The sequence below is a fragment of the Hippoglossus stenolepis genome, chromosome 10 (assembly GCF_022539355.2).
Source record: "Hippoglossus stenolepis isolate QCI-W04-F060 chromosome 10, HSTE1.2, whole genome shotgun sequence".
In the NCBI taxonomy this organism is placed as follows: Eukaryota; Metazoa; Chordata; class Actinopteri; order Pleuronectiformes; family Pleuronectidae; genus Hippoglossus; species Hippoglossus stenolepis.
This window is the reverse complement of record NC_061492.1, coordinates 4,235,386-4,257,646: the sequence shown is the minus strand read 5'-3', so window position 1 is coordinate 4,257,646 and position 22,261 is coordinate 4,235,386. Positions and strand designations below refer to the sequence as shown.

The window sequence follows — 22,261 nt, the reverse complement described above, 5'->3', positions numbered from 1 at the left end:
TGACATTAGAGGAAGACAAAGAGAATTATACATTATTTATATGAGCGTCCCAAGTGTTTAAATTCTATTTTCATGTGATACTGTTCTGAATGTGACTATGTTTGAAACCAGATTATAAACTTAAAGCTTCCGTCTCATCAAACTGCACATTTATTTATGTTGCACCAGTAAAGTCTCCAGTGGGACTCAAACCGTTGACGTCCACGTTCTCCATTTGTTTCCTTGCAAAACATGTTTGTGTTCTCGGCAGTCACGCAAACAGGAAACAGAAAAGTGTGTCTGATGATTACATCTCGTCTTCTGCACATAATAATTTGAGAAACAAAACACGCGTAATATAAAGTATTCAGTTAAAACAAGTTACCGACTCTGAAAATGAATGTGAACTCCACCTCAGGTTTGAACAACAACTCAGAAGGTCTGTGAACGTTTTGAAACAAGAGTTGCATAGTTGCTGACGTTATCACTTATAAACCGATTTAACTTTAATTAACAATCAGCTCTAAAAAGCACAAACTGTGTCCATCCCTCAACAACACTTTTTACAGATACAGATGTTTTATTAGGTTTAAGTTGGAACAACATCTTCACAATGGAAGCTACCAACGAGAAAAAAAAGTTTGACCCACAAGTGACAGTTTAAAGCAGCTGAATGAGACAATTTGCAGAGCGCCACCTCGTGGTGCTGACTGGGATGACACGTCTTGTTTTGGGTTTGACATTCAGTGATTAAAATCAAACAGGAGTTGTTGTTTTTTTAATCAAAATATTATTTTATTATCAAATAATTACATACAAATAAACAGTGTGAGCTCCTGGTACGTCACAGAATCAGCGAAAAAGCAAATTCCTGCATCGATTTCTTCAAAAGAAATATGGTGGCTAACACTACAGCGAGGATGGAGAAGTTTCACGATACGTTAAATCCTGCATCAGCTGTACGATTCTCTTAAAAACAGAGAGCATGAATCATAAAGTCGGTCCAGTTGAGCAATAACTTAATGTTAAACACGTTTCAAAAGAAAAAGTCTGAGTTTTGATTGGTCACATTCAACAGACGTTACGGGATCATTCGCTTCCTACATGTAAAGGCTCCCTGAACAAAGCTGCAGAAATCCTACTCCACAGATTTAACTACGCCTACAGTAATCAGTCCCTTTTGTATCGTTGAAGTACGACTCTGCACAACCTGCTCGGATATGTTTAAGTCCTTTGGGCAAATGCGGCAGTTCAGAGTTGAAAGTTCAGGTTTTTAAAGATCCAGTCCCCGAGAGCACCAACCTGCCTGGGCCACGGTTTTTCAATCGCTCGGCGGTTTTAACCCAGCCAGCCGAACCTGTCGTTTTTCTGTGAATGCCTGGTGCAGCTGGCGCAGCAGAAACTGGAGTAGTACGAGTTGGAGCAAAGTCGGGCGTAGACGATCAGCTCGCAGTTGGCGAGCTCGGGCTGGTCCACGCATTCTGGAGGCACATCGACACCTGCAACAGCAGCAATGACAGACAGTCACGTTCAGCTTCTTCTGTGCCTCACACAAATAAGAGCTATTCAACAATAAGAATCTATATGATCTAAACAAATTATTACCCAAGGAGGTTATGTTTCCACCTCTGTCCTTTGGTTTGTTTGTTTGTTTGTTTTGTATCCTATTATAAATCAGTTTATTTGTGATTTACTCTTTTTCCTTGGACTCTCTAAAACTCTTTTCTTATTCCAGCAAAGTGAATCAAGTCAAAATAATGATTCTTTCCTGAATGTGAACGTTGGGATCATGAAAACATGAGGATGTCTGAGTGAGACTTTCATTCGCACCTTGTTGCGTGTCTTTGATGACCCTCACTTCAGCCGTGGCGCTCACTGAGTAGATGCCCGTGTAGGCGTTACAGGTGTACGTGCCCTCGTCCGACGACTTCACATTGTTTAGGATCAAGCTGCCGTCGGATGACATCAGGATGTTACGACCGTCTGGACGCACCGGGACGCCATTTCTGACAAAAGAAGAAGAAGTCAGTTCAGGCCCTTTAGCTTCGTGGAGCTTTTTCAATGGCAGAAATATGTTTTAATTCTCTGGAGAATCAAACATGAGCTTTCCTCTTATCAGATTCTGCATTTTTGGGTCTAATTTGACCAGAATTTACAAAAGTCGAGTTACATCTACCTCAGCTGAAGCAAATAAAAATCATCTTCTCAGAAAACATTTTAGATTTTCATTTAGAGCATCTCCATAGACGACTGTACAACCTTTTAATAAAAGCATCTTATGTTTAAAACTGGACTCAGTTATAAACTTTGTGATGATGTTCCTGAAAAGGTACAAAACATTTAAAATATATATCACCTTTCAAATAGAATAAAAATCATATCAACCATTTTGTTATTTTGTTTGTGTCACTTACAGATGTTGGATATCATTGGTGGGATGTAACCAAGCACATTTATTTTGTTACTGTATTTAAGTACATTTTTCATGTATCTGTGCTAAAGTATATTTATTTTCAGGTACTTTTCTCTTTTACTCCACCGCATATATTAGCAAATATCTGTACTTTCTGCTTCACTATGTTTTTTAACAATGTATTGAGTTACAGCTGAAATTGATTGGAAACAGGTCGCTGCAGAGACTCGATCATTAATTAATATGTTAATGAAAAGTGTTTCCAGTAGCATCATCTCCAGCTCTTTTTATTTTCTGTATATGACAGAGTCTGTACTGTTGTATCAAACAAAAATATACAGTTATACATGAAGTAGACAACTGCATAAGGGAGTAGGCTACACTTTGCAAGTACTTTTACTTTTAATACTTAAAAGTATATTTTAAAGAACTTACTTTTCCTCAAGTAGAAAAGTTAATGTTGTACGATTACTTTGACATCTATCTGTTTATTTGTACTTCATTAAAATGATTGGGTACTTCCTCTTCCACTGTTCGATATCTTATCTCCTTTGTGTCTTTCAGTGTCTTGCTGCTGATCTCAAGGTTCAACATCAGGTCCAATAAGGAAACTGCCTCAGCCACATAATGTTCATGTACCTGGACCAGCCGATGTTAATGTTGTCTCCTGACACCACACAGGGGAGCAGAGCCGTGCTGCCTTCAGACACCTGGATGTTGTTTGGGGCCGTGGTGATCTTCAGGTCCACTGGACAACCAGGGAACAGATAAAATCACATTTATTCTCTTTTACTTTATTTACAATCAGTTATTATTCTGGATGTTGTAGAAAGAAGTGTATGTGCTTTGCTGCCGCCTGCTGGTAGCTGTGTGAAGCTACACCATCAGTAGGACAGAAGCTCAGTATTTCATTCTCTGCTTCTCATAATAAACAAGTACTGACGTGCATGTCAGTGACTGGATGATCGAGGTCAACACACCTTGGACTCTGAGTTGCAGTTGTCTCTGGTCCAGCTGCTGCAGACTGGAGGCTGTGCACGTGTAGACCCCGGAGTCACCAGACTTCAGGCCACCAACGATCAGCGTGCCATCGGACTTCTGGGTAAACCTACAACACAGCAGTCAGTCAGAGCCCCTGTCCACGTGCACATCTGGACCTTAATATGCCTGATATTTAGATGAATTATTCCCTGGGTAAACAGTGAAAATGTTGAAAAAGGTTGACGCTAGATGAAAAGTCAAAGAAACACCAAAATCATCCAGATTCATCCTCTGGGGTCCAACAACATCTGAACTGAGATTCAGGTGTTGAAAGGCACCGTATACGTCAGAGTTTGAATCTTTAAGGATTAACACTGCAACTGAAACATTAATTACAATTTAAGTCATTTATCTTTTAAATATCTTTCAGTTATTATCTTTAACTGAGGCTCAACCAGGGTTATTTACATTCTTTTCTCTGGACTCTGATCAGGCTTGTATTGAGACAGAAGCATGTGATCACCTGGAGTCAGTGAGGGTCCGTCCATCTTTTGTCCACTGAACGCTGACAGACTGCAGAGCTGACGGAGGGACGATGGTGCAGGGCAGCCGGACAGTTTGTCCTGATCGCGTTTCCAGCAAAGACGGACTCGAACGGTCAATACTGAACCTGAGGGAGACGGTCAGGGGAGTCGGTATCATTTATAGAGCCACAAATTATTAGAAGAATTGAGATTTACTGACATTTTCCACCTCTCCAGGTGCTTATGTGTCTGTAAGTTTCAATGTCTCGACTTTGTGTTTGATATTGGAAACATTTAATAAAGATTTCATGGACAGTAGAGATTTTTCTCACCGAGGGAACGGGCCGTCTCCGGGGAGAGAGGTGGGGGACGATCCCTCTATGTGACACACACACATAGACGATTGAGCGCTCCCGTCATAATTCACTTACATAATGTCAAATCAACACATTCATACAGACTCAGTGTGCTCTGACTTCAGCTGTGACATCAGGGCTTCTCCCCCAGTCTTCAGGATTTACGTGTGACCAACTAATTGGGGTTAAAGTCGGTCAAATTAGGGTTTTGACCGACTCTGGCCCCAATTATCTGATTCTACGTGGAGTGATCGAGTCTTTATAGATACAATCTGCAATTTACACGACTATCTGCACTGTCGTATGTGTATTTATGTCATTCCCTAATTTTTACAAACTTGAATAAAAACCTACATGAGATTGTAAATTGATGATAAAAGAAAATCATATAAATAATGTATATCCTTCATGTAACACATCTATAGTTGTTTCAAAAGTCGTAAGTGGGAATGTAATGGTTGAATAAAATGGTTCTTTTATCACAATCTTTAATGAACCGTTCGATGTATTTATTAAATTGGTGTAAATGTACGACATCACCTGAGACGGAGAGGTAAATGTAGCGGTGATCTCTCTCACGTTCCCGAGTGGCCAAGCACAAAAACCAGCCAGAGTCCGACTTGGTGAGAGGACCAACCAACAGGGAGCCATTGGGCTGCTGGTGATGCCTGAGGAAAAAACCAAAGATCACCACCCAGTGGAGCCAGAGCACATTATTCACCAGATTCATACAAGGTCATCGTGACTTGTGACCTTTGACCACTGATCAGTTCATCTTTGTATCCAAGTGACAACTGGTCAGAATGTGAAGAAATGTCCCGAAGGCAAACTTGAGATATGTTAAGAGACCACAGTGACCTTTGACCACACAAATCTATTCAATTCAATCCGTGAGCCTAAGTGAAATCTGGAGAAATTCCCTCAAAATGTTCTTGAGCGATGTTCACAAGAATGGGACGGAAACCCTGGTCATTGGCTGTTACTTCATTAAAACAGGTTAAATGAAATGTCCATGAAGTCACAGACTGTGTGTGTGTGTGTGTGTGTGTGTGTGTGTGTTTCTGACCTGCGCGTGGACAGAGGGACGCCCTCTCGTCTCCACTCCACGATGACGGTGGAGGACGGCGGAGGACTGACTCTGCAGGGCAGCACGACCGTCTGGCCGACCAAAGCTTCCACTGTGGAGGGGTCCGACTTATCGATGGTCACTTCACCCAGCGTCAAACTGAGGAACAAGAGGTGATAAGGAAGATATAGAAGGTAGAGGAAGGGGAATGAGTGAAGGAGGGAAGGTAGAAAGGAAGGAAGGGAGGAAGGGAGGAAGGGAGGAAGGGAGGAAGGAAGGAAGGAAAGAAGGAAGGAAGGAGCGAAGGAAGGAATGAGGAGGAAAGGACGAATGGAAAAAAGTAAGGATGAAATTAATAAAGGAAGGACAGAAGGAATGGAGGATGGAGGGAGGGAGGGAAGGACGGAAGGATGGAATGGAGTAAAGAAGTAAAGAAGGAGGGATGGATTCAAGAAGGGATGAAAGAAAGGAAGGAGTAGAGGAAGGTGTAGGAAACAGAGGATGAAGGATGAAAAGAAAGAAGAGTCACTTTATGCTCCTGTTGGTTCTTTGATTAGTTGTCACCACAGCAGACATAAAGAACGGCCACAACCCGGCAGCAGAAGAAAAGACGAGAGCAGAAGACACAACAGGCTCAACATGCAACGAGAAAACACACACACACAATGTTGACCCTCGAAACCACAAAGATACACAACATGAACTAATGTTAAAAACTAGGAGGTGATGTTGACACACACCAGAAGACGAAGGACAGTTTTCTTTACACCAGATAAAACCCAGAGTAAGAAGTGGACAAGCAACATCTCCCAGCGGCAACTCCAACACAACACAACTACACAACGTGTGAGGTGGACACGACAGAGTTTAGTGACGACACACAAACGAGGACGTGAGGCATTACAGCGGAACCTTTATTAGTTTGATCTGAAGACATGGAGGTGGAAACACAAAGCTGACACGTGAGGAAGAGGGCACAGATCAGCACAGGAAGGAAACCGATACCAACTCCCACACAGACCAGGAAAAGTCCCAGAAACAAACAGAGAGGAGTCCGTGTAGCGTCGCCGTGAGGTTCTCAACTTCTCCTGACGTGGCGTCGAGGTTAAAACAACAGAAACGAGGTGTAGCTACTGAAGCAGGCGTGAATGTGAGAGTCTGTGGAGCTGCAGCGTGTTTTACGAAGCAAAGCTTTCTACATGAAGAGCGTGATGCACAAACTAAAGCACAGCACATAGCAAAGATTCTGTTGGACAGATCATAACAAAATGAGAATAGTCGTCTTTAAAGAGTAACTCGACATCAGGCAGGAAAACAAGGGTTCTGAACTCTGCTGTGTTGTATCTGTGAGTCCTGCACCGGGTCAGGGCTCCAGTGTCAAATATATTCATATTAATTCACAGGTATGGGTAGAAATTAAATAAAAGCATGAGGGCAGCAGGTGAGAACTCAAGTTTGTTTTTCTGGAGAAATTAAAATGATGCTTGTAAAAACTTGTGTGTTCAATCCGAGGTCGGGGAGTGGGTCATGTGTTCAGGGGTTCTGGACTTGATGTGGAGATATTAGTGGGTCATTGGTCGGGTCCGGAGCTTTGTGGGTGCAGGACTCTGCTGGACGTCACAGCACTGACTGACCTGAGGTACACCTCTACATCACTGCAGCAAGGTGAGAAGTTAAACCACCAGAGGTCAGTGAAAACAAGGTGCTGAGTTACTCTTTAAATCAGATCATTTAGCCTCAAAAACTTGGATAAAGAAGCTAAGATTTAGTCTCTTACGATAACAGATGATACATTTTACTGAAGACGTCTAAAAATGAGATTGTGAACAAAAACCCTTCATGTTCTGACTTTTGTTGAACTGTTTAAAAATGTTTGTGGAGAATTCTAACATCAACTTCATCCTCATAATATGTTATGGAGGTGAGTGAATGTCTTTGGATGATGTTTCTCCTTCAGCTCGCTCTCTGGCTCCTTCACGAGGGCAGGAAGGCTAAACAGAGCTAAAGGACCAGTGGCGTCAGGGCTGGAGCAGGTAGAGGGCTGTCTGCCGTGCTCCCTGGGTCTCCGGGGTCTTACCTCGCTGCTGGGCTGCTGTGCTGTGCAGCGGTGACAGGCGCAGGCCGGCGTCCCCGCAGATAGGTTCTACCTCTGTGGGCGTTTGTGGCGGCGCTTGTGGCCTGTCTGCCGGTGCCGGTGCTCGAACCTCCCTGGACTGTGAAAATCCTCCCCATGTTGCGTGACTGCCCGCCTGTTGACCCTCCAGAGGTGGACCCGCCTCCTCCAGATGAGGTGCCTGCTCCAGATGAGGTGCCTGCTCCAGATGAGGAGCCTGCTCCAGATGTGGGCCTCCCAGGGGTGGATTCTCTCCTCGATGTTGGCTCTCCAGCGGGAGCCAGAACCTCGGGGCCCTGCTGGCTCGGTGCAGGTGCCTGACACGCCCTGTGGCAGTCGGCCCGGGTCATGAAGTTGTTGCTGTTGCCGTGGCAGCTGCCGTACCAGAAGTGCACACACTTGGACGTGATGACGTCGAAGTAGTAGCGTGAGATCCAGCTGCTGCAGGAGCCGGCGGCACGAGGCAGGGAGCAGATGGAGCGCTCGACTGCAACGAAGAAGGAGAGCAGGCTCCAGATTAAAGTTAGTTTGAGATTCTAATGTTCTATTGATTTTATTTCATTGCATTCATTTGCTGATTCTGCTTAGTTTTTAGATTCTACTGTTACTGCTGACCTCAGTACTTAGTTTGATTCCCTCTCATGTACCTCATGTTTTGGAATGACAATAAATCTTCTTGAATCTTGAATCTATTAATCACTTCATCTCAAGGAGGGTTTGATTTGTGTAACAGCAAAGTGCGGTTAATGAAGAGAGACTAAACTTAAAACTTTTACTTTCCTAACGATATTTTAGTTTCTAGTTACAGTTCACTGGTTCTACAAGTTTGTTTCTACCAAGTATTGGAGGTACGACCGAAATGTAAACTGTACATAAACTAAATGTGTGCAAGTATAAATATAAAAAATATAGAAATTGGAAACAAAATTAAATATAAAAAATACTAAAAGCACCAGTGGAGGAATTGTGTAATAAATTGTAAGTAAACACCAGGAACCTTTGTTTTCAGGTGATTCCCTGTCCTCTCTCTCTCTTCTTTTATCTTCCCTTCATCTTTCTAAAATGCCCCAAAATCCCAATAACATAATATTTGATTCATTCATTGAAACAGACTAAAAAGCAGATGTTGTGTTCCTTACTGTGGTTGGGTGGGTTGGGGCAGCCCTCCCCGTTGGGTCCCCCTGCAGGTGAGGTGCGGTCGTAGCAGCACCCGTAGGTGGTGGTGCGACACTGCACTGCGTTCTCAGTGGGGAGGGAAGGAGCAGTCTGTGGGAAACACATCATCCCTCGATCTTATTCTGATCAAACAATAACCCCGGTATCTCTTTTTATCAAACTGTGAATTTACTCACAGTGGGTGCAAGGGCCACAAACTCCACGCAGCCCTCCTTGTTGGGGCCCTGAGCGGCCGTCACGCCATCTCGGCAGCAGCCGTAACTGTCACACAGGAGAAGAAGAGAGCAAGTTAAAATTAAAATAAAACAGTTTGTACTGAAGGTACTGACGAAAAATAACAACTGTGACATTTCTAAACAAAGCCATTTACACAAGCGTGGATGCAGTGAACAATATGTAAAAGGAGCTAAAGACCTCGGATCAGACTCCATGAATAACCTCCACCACAGTGCAATGACAGGTTGGAGGCAGGTACCTGGTGTGAAAGCAGGACGGCTGGACAGGAGTGGGAGCTGCGGCCTGAGGGCAGCCCAGACCCTGAGGGCCTCCAGCTGAGGTGCGTCCGTCCGGGCAGCAGCCGTAATGCGACTGGCTGCAGTGGAGGGCAGGGGCGGAGCTGTGAGGGTCGTGGACCGCGTTCGTCTGGGTCGGGTCCGTCTCCGGCCTGCGGACTGAGAATTCACACGTTGTACATGCTCATGTGTTTTGACTAGACAGGAAGAAGAACTTCACACGTACATCAGCTTTTCACAATACAGTCTGAAGCTATTGTGCTGGAGGCCACACAGCGACGAGGCCGAAACACAAAGGAAACTGAACAGGAACACGCCGAAACCAAAAACACTTCAACGACCTATTAGTGTTTGGAAAGGTGGAGCAGAGAACGATGGAGAATCCATTGGGACGACGAGGACAAGCATCCAGAGGACACAATCGCACAGGAAGTGGAGGCACGCAAGACGTCAAACTTGCAAATTCCTGAAGACTGGGACAGCACTGGGTTCTGAAAAATGCCAGAACATGCCAGAGACACCACAGCCAGCGCTCGCACACTTCAGTGCCTCGGAAGTATTTTAATCAGGCCGACAATGGCCGTTGACCCCTGAAAACATGTCAATGAGGCCTGGATAATTAGTGCTGGGACAGGGGCTGGATGGGGACGGGGCGGGGGCATGGAGGAGGAGGGCGAGGGGTTCAGGGGGAACTGGAGGGTAGAAATGATCAGGGCGCCGTCACACCTACATTTAATTTCCTTCGGTCCGAACCGTGGTGAGAAGAAAGCTTTACCTTTTTAGAAAAATTATCGGATTGCATTTGCAGAAATAACTTTGGCCACTAGGTGTCTCTCAATCAAAACAGTAACAAAAGACCTAACACATGACGCAGCGTGGGATCATGGGAGTTGTTGTCTTCACCATGATCCTCTGGGTTCCCCTTGGTTCCCCTGAGCGTTTAAACTTTACACGACGAGCGATAGTCACCAGTTCATCACAGGATCTAAATCAGTTTATACTCAAAACATTCTGTGAACTCACTAACGGATGAATTAAACCGTTTCCATGAACTCAACTCTACCAACCAGACAAACACGGACACTGACCTGTTGCGTGATCCGGAGCGTACGGCTGGAAGACAGTCTGAGTGTTGTCATGTCCTCGTGGGTCCTGGACGCTGGGGACAACTACATGAAAAGATAGAGAACAAACACGTGTTCAGTTTAACATGTGGATGAATTATCTTGATACAGCGATGTGTTCATCTTTGGGTTCTTTTTTAGATTTTCTTCAAGGAGATTCTGGAGGGGAAAGGTCCTCAACATCTTTCCTAATGATGCAGCGGGTGGAGCGAAGTTGTGAGATGAAGTTTTAACTTTTCTTTTTCAGGAGTTACAGAGTGATGGTTGGAAGCAGGTGATGCACAGACTGACCCTGTGGACTGTAGCAGGGCTGCCTGTTGCAGCGCTCCACTGTGGTGGGTTTGGGGTGGGGGTTACACCGACCCACAGGGTACAGGTTCCTCTCTCGGTCCGAGCAGATCACCTGGCGTTCTCGAGAGCCGGAGCCACAGCTCTTTGAACACTGGGGGGTGACAGTAGCAGAATTGGTGTGACAGGGGAAAAAAGACTCCACGAGAAGTGATGACTTGATGTTTCACATTCAGCAGCACAGTAACTGCGCCGCATTGTTTGTGCTCATCCGACTCACCAGGCCCCACTCGCCAACGTGCCAGCTGATCTGTTTCAGGCAGGCGGCCATCTCACAGGGCTGGACGGCGGTTGGACGGAGCAACGTGCTGCAGGATGTCTCCTCCAGCCTCATCCCACCTGACCCCATGCAGGTCACCTCTCTGGTCTGCTCCCCCGAACCGCAGGTCACAGAGCACTACACAGCAACACAGGTGTTACCTCACATGTGACACATTATCTTGTCGTTGCTGCATCATGAAAAACAAAGCGGTCCACTCACCACACTCCAGGTGGTCACCTGATACTCGGTACACTTGTGCATGTTGCAGGTCTGCAGAGGCGGAGGTGCCTCGGTGTAGGCGGCGCAAACGGCATCCTCCACCACGCGGGGCCCTGAGGCATCGTGGGAGATGCACTGCACACTGCGAACCTGGGAGCCTCCACCACAGGTGACCGAGCAGGTGTTCCACTCCCCGGTTTTCCAGCTGGGAAACCCGACAGGAGGGAGGAGGGACAGAAGTCAGGGGGTTGTACTGGTGCAGATTCAGGAGGTGGTGGAAAGTGTTTCATTCCAAAATCAGAAAAATATGTGTCCAGCTTCCTCTAAGATCTAAAATTGGTGCTTGAATTCTGTTTTCTGACGGGTGAATACTTCAATGCAAAACATGAGAATTTAATTCTAAATTTTTTGAGGAATCTCCATGAGGGGAGACACTTATTTATTAAAATCTCACTCAGTGTCACATGGGAAGTTTTTGACTTGAAAAACTAAAATTTAAGTTTACACCAGAAGATTATTTTCATTATCATTTTATCTGTGATAAATCAAACATTAGTGAAAACTCTCATCACTATTCACCAGGGCCTAAAGTGACGACCTGAAATAGTTGAAATAGTTTTGTCCAATCAACATTCAAAAACTCAAAGATATTTCATATTTCAAATGCACATTTGAGAAGCAGGAACAAGTTCAAAATGAATAAAATTGTATTTGTGTTAGTCCAAAACAAACTATAACTTTAAATAGTAGTTAAAGACTGTACAAAACTAGAGAGACACACAACAGATCCCACAACGATCAAGCACTCAAAAACGTGGAGGAGCCTCCAGCAGAGCCAGACTGAGTGTGAGCGGCCGTCTGCCTCCACGGAACAAGTCAAGTGATCGATTATCAGATTTTATGTTCACTCTTGAATTATTCATTTCAGATGTGAATTTGTGTCTTAGAATGAAACCCTTCAATTGTAGAGGTTTACAAAAGGATGCATCGTTTTAACCACCGACCACATGATTGTGTTAAAAACAACACAATCCTTTTGTCGAGTGAAAGAAAACCAGCAGCTCTGAGCTGAAAGACATTTAAAGAGTATGTGTGCTACTAATTGCTAAAAGCAGCGCTTACGAGAAAGCATTCTCCAAATTTAGCTCACACATGCATCTCAAAAATGTGAACACGTTCTGTTTCTGGTCTTCCCTGCAGCATTTCTTTAAATTGAGCGACAACGAGGGCTCGGTTTAGCTTCGCCCGAGTTTTATTAACGTCTCAGGTTTCTGAGCGGCAGCAGCATCAAAGGAAAGAAGCAGGAAATACCAGAGTCTCTGAGTGAAGCAACGGCTAATTACCACCACATCACTGCTGCTGCTGCTGCGTCACATTCATATGCACACACTCCCCGACACCCTGCACGGTGACCTTTGACCTACGAACCCCTCACTGCACATCAGCTACACTAACGGACAGGGACAGAGTTTTACAGTGCAGCTACCAGGCAGCAGCCCAGCTCAGAGATCAGGTACAGGGGCCACATGGTGGGAGGCTGCAGAGGGAGGAGGCCTTTAGTGGAAAATCTGGGTTCAAATCACTGTTCGGTCTCTGAAGAGGGAGAGACGTTCAAATCAAATGTGTCCAGGATCAATGACGGCCATTGAAAAGATCTCTGAGCTCGACAGTTGCCCCTCGCCTTCGTTCTTCTTCTTCGAGGAACAGGCTCAATGCTAAACTAAATGCTAAACACAGAGTCAAACACATCTGAAGGGGGAGAGTGTGTGACAGACATTGATTTCACGTGTGAATTGTTAATTTTACGATCTTGGCACTTTTTTTTAGGCCTCTAGCCGAAGGATATTTCATTTTCCGGCTGTCAATCTGAAGGACGGAATGGATTTTAACTATGCAACTATGTGAAGACTGAGATCTCCCCCTGTGTTTGCAGTCACCTACAACTAACACTACGACCGCAGACCCTGAGTTACCTGAATACATGGGCTCTGGGTCTTTGTGAGGATCTCCACAACTGTGGTGGATACAGGTACGCCATCCTTTCAGACAGTCACAACACACCAACAAGTCAAGAACCGCTCGGGACAGTTACATGCCAACCATCTGCACATTTCATCAGTGGACACTCACCTGTGGACTTCGGGGCACGGGTGTGGGTTGCATGTGCGGTTGGTCTGAGGCCTCGGCAGAGATGCGCAGAGATAATCGGGGTAGGACTCGTTGTCGATGGTGCAGAAGACCAAGCGAGACTGGTAGCCTAGTGACGAGAAAGGTGGAGTTGATTTGTCTCCCGAGAAGCAGGATTGCGAAGCTTCAGTCGAGAGAAATGTACGAGGAAATCGAACCTGATCCACACTCTCTGCTGCAGGCGGACCAAGAGCCAAAGCTCCAGTAGTAGCCCTCTCTGGAGCGTCCGTTGGGAAGGTAGAACTCGTACTCCACCCCGGCGTTTGGCTCCTGGCTGATCAGCTGAGGGAGGAGGGTTGTACACAAAGACCAATCAGGAATGACCATGGGTTCAGATTCACGATCCTCAGAGGACGAACCCTTCTGTTGTTGTACTCCCCCTGATACCAGACCAAAAGGAATCTCATATCCACTGTGTGTGATCTCACCTCAACCACCAGGGGTTCAGTGGTGGGGCCGCGGCCGATGATGGTCTCAGGGACGTTGTCGCCCTCAGCTCCTCGCTGGTAGTACAGCATGGTGCCCGCGATGGGTGTTGCCCTGGAGAACTCAATCACCCAGTGGCCGTTGAGGTAGTACTCACCGCGCAGGTTCTTGATCGCTGACCACGCAGAAGAAGTTCAACATTAAAACAATGTCTGATGAAGGAAAACTGTTTGTTTCTCTGTGGATCAGTTCTGTAGAAAGTAAAAGACTTTTACCGAGGTAGTTGCGTGAAGCCACCGTCTCTCTGATGCTGATGGTGGTCGCTCCGACTGGGATGATGAACATCTGGTTGTAGCCTGAGATGAAAATGAGACACAACTCTTCACAGACAGAAACGACTAAGGACTAAAAACTAGAAATGCATTCAGAGTCTTAAATATTCAATATTTGCTACAATGACAAAAAGGTTTTGAGCACAGATACATTTTATTGGCGAGATGACTGACGCACAAATAAGATGTCAGATCTTCCTGGAGAAGGAAGTAATTGTGTGTGTGTCTGTGTTAATGTTGTGTGTCGTACCGTTGGGCAGGTCTCGCACAGCGAAGCTGTTCTTGACCTGGCGGCAGGACTGTCCGTTGCCCCCACACTGCAGACAGGGGTCCTCCTGCTGAGGAGACTCCAACATGTTGTCACAGCCCAGACGCTGCAGAAGAAATGATATATTTATATGTTATGAGGAAATAGCATGATTTTTAGAACCTGGTTAGAGTTTAAAGTTTTGTCTCTGACCTGATTTAACACAAATAAAATGTTTGTGGCTGTTCAGTGTTTCGGTGAACATGTAAATCCTTATTTAATGTCTGTAAACGGCTGATCCTACACGGCCCACCTTACAGACGCCGTCCACACAAACGTCCCTCCGTCCTGGGTGACAGGGCGTCCCGTCGACCACAGCGCTGCGGTGACGGTAGAAGAAGTTCTCTCCTCTCGGCATGCAGTTCAGCTCACAGGGGTTCTCAGCTGTCAGAGAGAGGATGGAACATCTGTTCATTCATGAGGAACCGTGACATTATTTGTGTATCATGCCCAGTGTTCCCACAGCAGCCCAACCCATCCACTCCACTGTGTTTCTGACCTCCATAATACGGGAGCCACTTGTAAAGTTTCCCCTGGAAGTTCGTCCCATCGAACTGGGAGCACTGCTCCTCGCGGAAATCCTTGGATCCCTCCGGACAGTCCTGAGGGGAAGAGTGGGAGGAGGTCAAAGGTCAGTGAAGCAGAAAAGACTTCAGCTTAAAGTAAAACCTCAGATAAACAGAGCTCGTCAAACCTAATACACCTGGTTTGTTCAATGAGAGAAGATGTTTACAGATGATACGCTGATTCTAAAATGACGACGAGTCTTATACTGAGACACGTTGAAGACAAACTGCTTTGAGTTGTGTTGGAGTTGTGTTTGCTCACCTGGATGTTGCAGGAGCGGTACGACTTGTCTGGTCCAACACAGTTGTGTCCTCCATCCGCCCTGCGTGTGGAAAATGAAGCGTGAAGATGAGACACGATTGGCTGACGTTTGCATGAATTAACCCTGATGCAGGTTTTTGACTGTTATCTCCTTACAACAGGGGTTTTAGTAAGTTTCAGACAGAGGCTGAAAAGAGGTTTTATTATTATTGTGTGTTTATGTGAAAGCAAACCTCTCCTGTATGTTTGTTTATGTATACATGTATGAACTTCACACCTCACGCAGGATTCATGTAAACGTTTGAATTATCGAGCTTAAACTGAGATTATGTAAATATAATAACTAACTTCATCGGCTCTGTAAAAACCATCTTGAGTATTTTCTGACTAGTGTTGCATTTAAACTTTACGGGTCATCACTGTTACACAGCGGCAGTTAATGAGTAGGTGAGGCGGCAGAGCACATGTTGCAAATACAAACTGTCTGGGAGTTCAGAAATAACCCGTTTCAGCTCTGACATTAAGTGGCATTCCTCTTTAATCTGTGCCTGTAAAGAAACTGACTCCTCAGCACAGCAGGAGCCCGAACAGCAACACGGCTGAACCCAAACATCTGCGCACATGTTCGGCTCTGAGCCTTGAAACGGCAGATTGTTTTGCCACCTTCCCTTCAAGCCGTGCTGATAACTCATGATTAAGTCCTCCCCAGAAGTCCCTGCCCTTCAGCCTGGAAAACAAACCTCCTGTCAACGCGCCAGATCCGAAACTAAAACATGTCCCGACAGTCGTTCACAACTTCTGAAATGGAAAATAAAACATTTGGAGCATTTCTATTTCCATACATCAGGAAGGTGGAGAAATGGGCAGATATGTCAGTGAGTGATTGTAGCCCTCAGCAGATGATATGACAAACTCGCTTGATGTGAGTCACTTGGATCAAGGTCAGGTAATCTCATACTTAGGGGAATATCTGGGGAAATGGGAGTTCCTGTAAAGCAAACAATGATTCAACCTGTCAATCATATTCGGAGGTGTAATCAGGGGCAGACGAGGTAGGAGGAGGCAGGACGTCCCGAAAATTATTAATCATTGGAGGAGAAGAGGAGAAACAGACTCGGGAACAGACGTCTGACTCACTGACAAGCTGCAGGAACATGTTGACAACCTGCAGCATCAAATACAGCCTCTGTTCTGCTTCCATCACAACAAGGTTTCACATGTGTCAGGAGGAAAAACAACATTTTGCCTTCACGTAAACGCGTCAAAATATCAAACAAGGTGAATCAGAAAAGTGTTTGGACACGTTAGAGAAGCATCTTCATCGACATGTTCTGTCTGGCGGTCGTCTGTCTTCCAACTAAAAGTCAAAACTCTTCTTTTCGTATTCCAAGTAGTTGTTGAGGCACAGCTACACGTCTGCCGAGCATTTTACAGACAGAGTTATAGTTTAGAAGCGTTTCCCAACCTTTGTGGCGTCTGTTTTCCTTTTAACATCAGAAGTTTCATTCGGGAGTTCAACTATAGCAGCAGAGCTTCAGATTTACATTGTGACCTTTCGGAGAGGCCTGAACTAGGAAACTGGAAACTACTGGACTGTACTGAACTGAAGCTGTTAAAACTACAGCTTCATTTCAAGTAGCTACGATAAAAAACCTTTCTTATTTAGCCAGATGTGTGAGAATCATGTCAGACCAAACTCAAAATGGACAGAAACCATCTTTAATCAAATCTTACTTTAAAAATAACTCTAACACAACAAAGTAAAACCATGAAGTGTTGATTTAAAATAAAACGGGAGGCAGATAAAAAACGTTCCCCATCTCATCTGATCCCCTGCAGCCGCCAACAGGCAACACCCAGGGAAGCGGAGCCCTTTAAAGAGCCGCTCCCTCCACGTCCATGTGACTTCAAGGCATTCTTTCACAATCAAGATACCGTCTGTGCCCCTGAACCTCACAATTAGCTTTATTCAGACAGGAAAAGAGTGTGTGTGTGTGTGTGTGTGTGTGTGTGTGTGTGAAGCCTCACAACGAGCCGGCTCTGTCACACAGGGTCTGGCTGTGTGTTACCAGTGTGTGTTTATACACGTGTGCAGACATGTTGGTGTGTATATGCAGATGAAGTCAGATAAAAAACTTCACCTGAGTGTGATACAGCGTCTGGTTCTCATGGTCACTCCGCTGCCACAGCTGCGACTGCATTCTCCATAAGGCGCCCACGTGTCCCAGTGATCCACACTGGGCACCTGAGTACACAACAGCAGGTTAGACACACAAAAGCTAAGCTGAGCTGTAAAGTTGTTTTTCTTTGCTTCAAAGATCAAGAATTAAGTAAAAAAGAAACAAGACTGGAAGCTACACAACGAAATATGAATGGATCTGGAAGTGATTTATTATGTTATGACCTCGACCAAGGATGTTGTGTTTTGTGGTTTTAACTCAAATGTGGCCTTTACGTTAAAGTATTTGATTCACATTAAACAAATTTCCATTTTTAATATGAAAACTTTCATCTACAGTATCGAAAACAACATCACCACTAAAATGACACATTTCTAGATTTGTTTATTTGAATTATTGGTTCCGGGAGCGTTTCACTTGTCTGAAACATCACAAAGAAATCTTTGTAAGAGCAGTTATGTCCTTTTTTCAAACAAGTGAGTCTTCTGCATTATTCCTGTAACTGTTTCCATAACATTATAGTTTTACATTTCATGGGCTTTACACCAGGCCTAAGGCTAATTTAGGATAGTTGATTTTTCTCACAATTATTTTCTCGATTAATTACTATTAACGTGGATTTCTAAAACATCAGAAAAGATTACGTAAGGATAGTTTTACATTGTCACTGGATCAATCGATAATTTGAATAATCGCTGGATCTCTACGCTACACCTGAAATACTGTGAAAACTGCAGGGATTTGAAAGAGAGAAAGGAAAGTGTTAATTCTATTTTAAAGAAGTGAACGTATAAAGAGATTGACAGCTTTCATTATGGTTTATTAGTGTGTGTTGATTGTATTTGGGAATTTACCATGAGAGCTGGAGCCAGGAGCAGCTGGAGGATCACCAGAGGCAGCAGCATCTTCATTGTTCCCTGGGAGAGAAACACCCAGAGGATCCAGAGTTAGTCACTGTGACTAATAGAGGTTATTACACATTGAGCAACTTTTTCGGAAACAAGCCAGGGCAACGAGAGGGGAGACAATAAAGGAAGTGAGGCACAGGCCAACATGAACAAAGAAGATCTACGAGGGCAGAGAGAGACGGCAGGAGGTCGGAAAACAAAACAAAACAAAACAAAACAAAACAAAATAAAAAAAGGAATCTGCTGAGGTTTTGGCCGAGAGGCTGTAAACATCTGCATTTCCTCAAACATTTCCAAGTCTATAAATCAATGTGTAGTGATGGTTTATAATAGACCTTTGAGCATCAAGCTGAACGTGACTGATGCAGCAGCTTGTTTCTGTGGTTTGGTTTGAAGCCACCGACCACAGCAGATGATCTGCAGCTGGATCTGCATCTGTCGCTCTGGTTACAGTGAAGTCTGATGAAAACCTTGAATGTCGAAGACGTCAACGTCTGCATTGATGCATTCAACCACAACACGGCGCTGGTTTCAGGTTTACAAGGTTTCAGCAAAGAACAGATAAAGCTTCTAAATAATATTCTTGATCCACAGAGGAGCAAGTTATCGAATATTCAGGCAACAGAAAATAACCTGCAACAGTTGTGATAGTTTAAATTTTCTCAGTTGAGGTTTAAGCAAAAATGTCGTGAGATGATCTTGTTTAATCTAAGTTTACTGATATTGAACGAACTCTGCACTTCCTTGATCCCTTAACGATACACGAGCCAAGTGTGAAGCTGAAGAGATGAACTGTTCTCGAGACACATGAGACACAGACGGACAAACAGACAGAGATTTCTGGAGTTGTTAGACAGACGCTGGTTTTATTAGTCAACCTGAACAGTTTGTCCACTATTTTCTATCATTTTTAGACAAAATAATAAATCTATTAATTGATAATAAGTGTTTCCAGCAGCCTTAAATCAATCCAGAACCTGCACATTGTTTTCTCTGCTATCTTCTCACTTAATTGCTTAACTGACCTAAAAATGGCTCTTTTGTTGCATGTGGAGCGGCTGTTTGTTTATTTATTTTTTTCAGGGCAAATGGGGGGTTTCCTGCAGGGGTGGGGGTCGGGGGGGTCGGGGGGGTTGGTGGAGGGGTGGAGGGGGGGTGGCTGAAGCTGCCAAACTACCTCTGACCCGTCAGCCATGGCCACCGAATGCCCCCACCGCCCGCAGCCGTGAAACAGCGAACAGAGGGGTGGTTATGTCAGAGGGGAGAGACGACAGGCAGTCAGCATGTCTGATGTGAAGAGCCCCAAACTGAGCAACCTGCTGGAGTCATCTCCCCTGACTGGGTGGTGCTGGTGGTGGTGGTGGTGCTGGTGGTGGTAATCTGAGACCGTGCAGGAAGACCCCCTGGTGAGCTGCCCCACGGATTATTTTCATTCCCAATCAAACTGCAGACTGTTTTTCCCATTCATCCTCTGTCTTTATAGATTATAAAATGTCAGAAATAAGTGTAACATCCCAAAGTTATTCAATTTACAATCAAGCAGCGACGAGCTCTAAAAGAATGAAAACCTTCGAGAGGCTGAAACCAGTGAATGTTTGTTTAGGACTTTAAATGATCCATTAAATGCAAAACTGGTTTTAATGTCATTCAAATGAATCAATTAACTGACCCAACTATTTCTACAACAGCCTAAATGAGTGGTGACCTAAAATGTCCCAGTGATAAACATTAGGGATCCGTTGTTCTGATCAGACGAAACTCTTCAAATTAAGTTTCCCTGAAAAGAAAACTGCTTCCTGCTGAACTCCCAGCTGCAGGATGTCACAATAAAACATCTTCTTTTAATGCAGAGTCACACAGACACAGCAAAAAGGGTCAGGGACCAAGTCTTTCTGTTTGATAAATGACTCCCAGCAACTAATCAGTTCCCAATATCAACAGAAAATCTGATCCATCACTGATCCTCTTCTCAAACCAAACCAAACTCTGGATCTCGAGCCAATTAACCCCCTGATGTGTTTAGAATATTCCCAGTGAGCGTTTTTCTGCGTCGCCTGTAACTTGTGATCGCTCCACCTCACAAAGCCTTTAGCCTCGGGCTGTGTACAAACCTCTATCCAACCAAATTAACAATTATTCATCAGTCAGCCGGGGCAAGCAGCGTCTTGTGTCCTGTGTGCATGTGTGTGTGAGGCGTGTCTGCACCAGGCACCTGGTCAATGTGGGACATAAGCATCAACAATAATACTGAAATGAATTCATAATAACAGCTCGTGTATTTAAATAGATTCAATCATTTCTGCGATAACATACAAATCCTATCAGGTGTTGTTATTGTGTTTTCTGTGGAATACTCATCTTTTAAATATTCATATGATACATTGAAAATTAGGTTTAACCCCCTATCGTGTCTTTTTACTGTTGATCTACAACAATAAAGTCTCTTTCAGAATAAAACTGTCTTTGTTTAATCTCCTCTTGTGGGAAAAGAAAGTCCCAAAAAACTGAACATTTCCTTCCACTTTCCGTCTAATAAATGAAATGTGAGATACTTTAGAAGCTTTATTCGCCTGTAGGTGAAATCATAGTCCTGCTCACCCTGTTCAGATGCGGGTTCTTCAGAGTCCCTGAGCTCTGGTGGATCGGGTCCTTGCGCTGGAAGCTGCTGGTGTCTCTCCGGAGCTGGGACCTGGAAGACGCGGTGTCCTGGTGAATGAGGAGGTTTATCCTGCTGCTGCTCCTCTGTCTCTGTCTCTCTCTCTGTGTCTCTCTCTCTTGTCCCACAGGAAACCGACCAGGAGAAGAGAAAGTCCTGCTGGTTAAATCTCCTCCGCTGCGTCACCGCCGCGCTTTTCAACCAACGCGCACGCGGCGCAATTACAGCCCCCTCCTGGCGCACATGGAGAGCTTTTACGCGCACTCTGTAATTTCCCACTGTACAAATAACAGCCTGTTGTTGCGCGTGTTCGTTCGGTGCACGGTCCCCCCGACGAGCATGTTCCAGATGAGGGTCTTGAAAAGTTGATTCCCACTTTGCAGAAACCAGCAGTACAAACCCTCCGTGTAATACCAGGGTGCGCTGATCCACAGTCAGTCACTAATGTGAAGGGTTATTATGCTCAGAGGGAAATGTTCCTTAAAGAGAACTGGATGTTCGCTGGGAGGTTTGTTGACAGATTTTAAATCTGCTTTTTCTTTTTGCTGACGTTAAAACCACAGGGCAAAGTATAGAAATCACCATATGTACAATCCATATGGAGGATTGTGTGAATATTTCAGTGATATTTCACTGTTTTTACCTTTTATCAACATATGTATGTTTTTCATTTGCATTTTGCCTCATCTCCTGTTGTTTTTGAATTTGCTGTATAAATAAATCTGTATCAACTTCACCTGATATTGTATAAGATAAAGGAATATTTCATGTTTTTTTATTCATTAAATGGACAATACAAGAACAAAAATCATGTTCTACAGATTGTTTTAAAACATGTATGTTCACCAGATGGAACATTGAGGACAAAAAGATTCTGAATCACAAGAACTACTTCTGGCATTTTAAACGATTTTTAAACATTAAAGGGTGGAGGAACCTCTTCAAGGGGCTGAGGCGACATCAAAATGTTTGTATCAGTCGATATCAATAATTATCACGATTCCTTTTATCTTTACTTACTGATTGACGGTTGTGGTTTTAAACTCTTCTTTACGAAATCTTGATAAACAGCAAAAACATTTTACAAGTCTGAGGTAAAACATTAAAAAGCAGTTATGAGTTCTGCCTCCTATTAATATACATTGAACCTTGGTTAAATTGATATCGATGACAACTATATTTCGATAATTATTGATATTGTCTTGTTTTCCCGTCCCTAAACTACTTCTTCTTAAGAGGGGGGGTTTAATGTTTCTGTGGACTGCAGCCGTTTGCTGAGGTGTCTGGCGTCAGATGATGATGATGATGATGATGATGATGATGATGATGATGATGATACTCGATGCTAGTTAGGTAGTAACAGT

The 22,261-nt window shown here is 44.3% G+C and overlaps 1 protein-coding gene across 1 annotated transcript; it reads right to left on the bottom strand.

The window, feature by feature from the left end:
• Positions 1-752: 752 nt before the first annotated feature.
• Positions 753-21,185, bottom strand: paplna (papilin a, proteoglycan-like sulfated glycoprotein). The gene is made up of 28 exons (XM_035168869.2): positions 20,840-21,185; positions 18,188-18,250; positions 17,295-17,398; positions 15,154-15,214; positions 14,825-14,927; positions 14,579-14,709; positions 14,269-14,392; positions 13,962-14,042; positions 13,689-13,861; positions 13,419-13,542; positions 13,204-13,330; positions 13,047-13,112; positions 11,074-11,278; positions 10,813-10,989; positions 10,536-10,686; positions 10,209-10,289; positions 9,084-9,279; positions 8,785-8,869; positions 8,572-8,698; positions 7,397-7,919; positions 5,320-5,478; positions 4,794-4,921; positions 4,230-4,275; positions 3,897-4,043; positions 3,373-3,500; positions 3,032-3,140; positions 1,810-1,985; positions 753-1,478 (listed from the first exon to the last, which is right to left on the bottom strand). The coding sequence occupies exons 2-28, from the start codon at positions 18,242-18,244 to the stop codon at positions 1,318-1,320; spliced, it is 3,750 nt and encodes a 1,249-aa protein (XP_035024760.2). The 5' UTR covers positions 18,245-18,250; positions 20,840-21,185; the 3' UTR covers positions 753-1,317.
• Between the last annotated feature and the right edge of the window lie 1,076 nt (positions 21,186-22,261).

Bases quoted from the DNA above. Each gene is read 5' to 3' on its own strand.
- paplna (XM_035168869.2), bottom strand. From the start codon at position 18,244: ATGAAGATGCTGCTGCCTCTGGTGATCCTCCAGCTGCTCCTGGCTCCA. The intron at 5,479-7,396 runs GTAAGACCCCGG...CTTGTTCCTCAG, and splicing joins CACAGCAGCCCAGCAGCGAG to TTTGACGCTGGGTGAAGTGA. The intron at 1,986-3,031 runs GTACATGAACAT...TTCTTTTGTCAG, and splicing joins ATTAACATCGGCTGGTCCAG to AAATGGCGTCCCGGTGCGTC.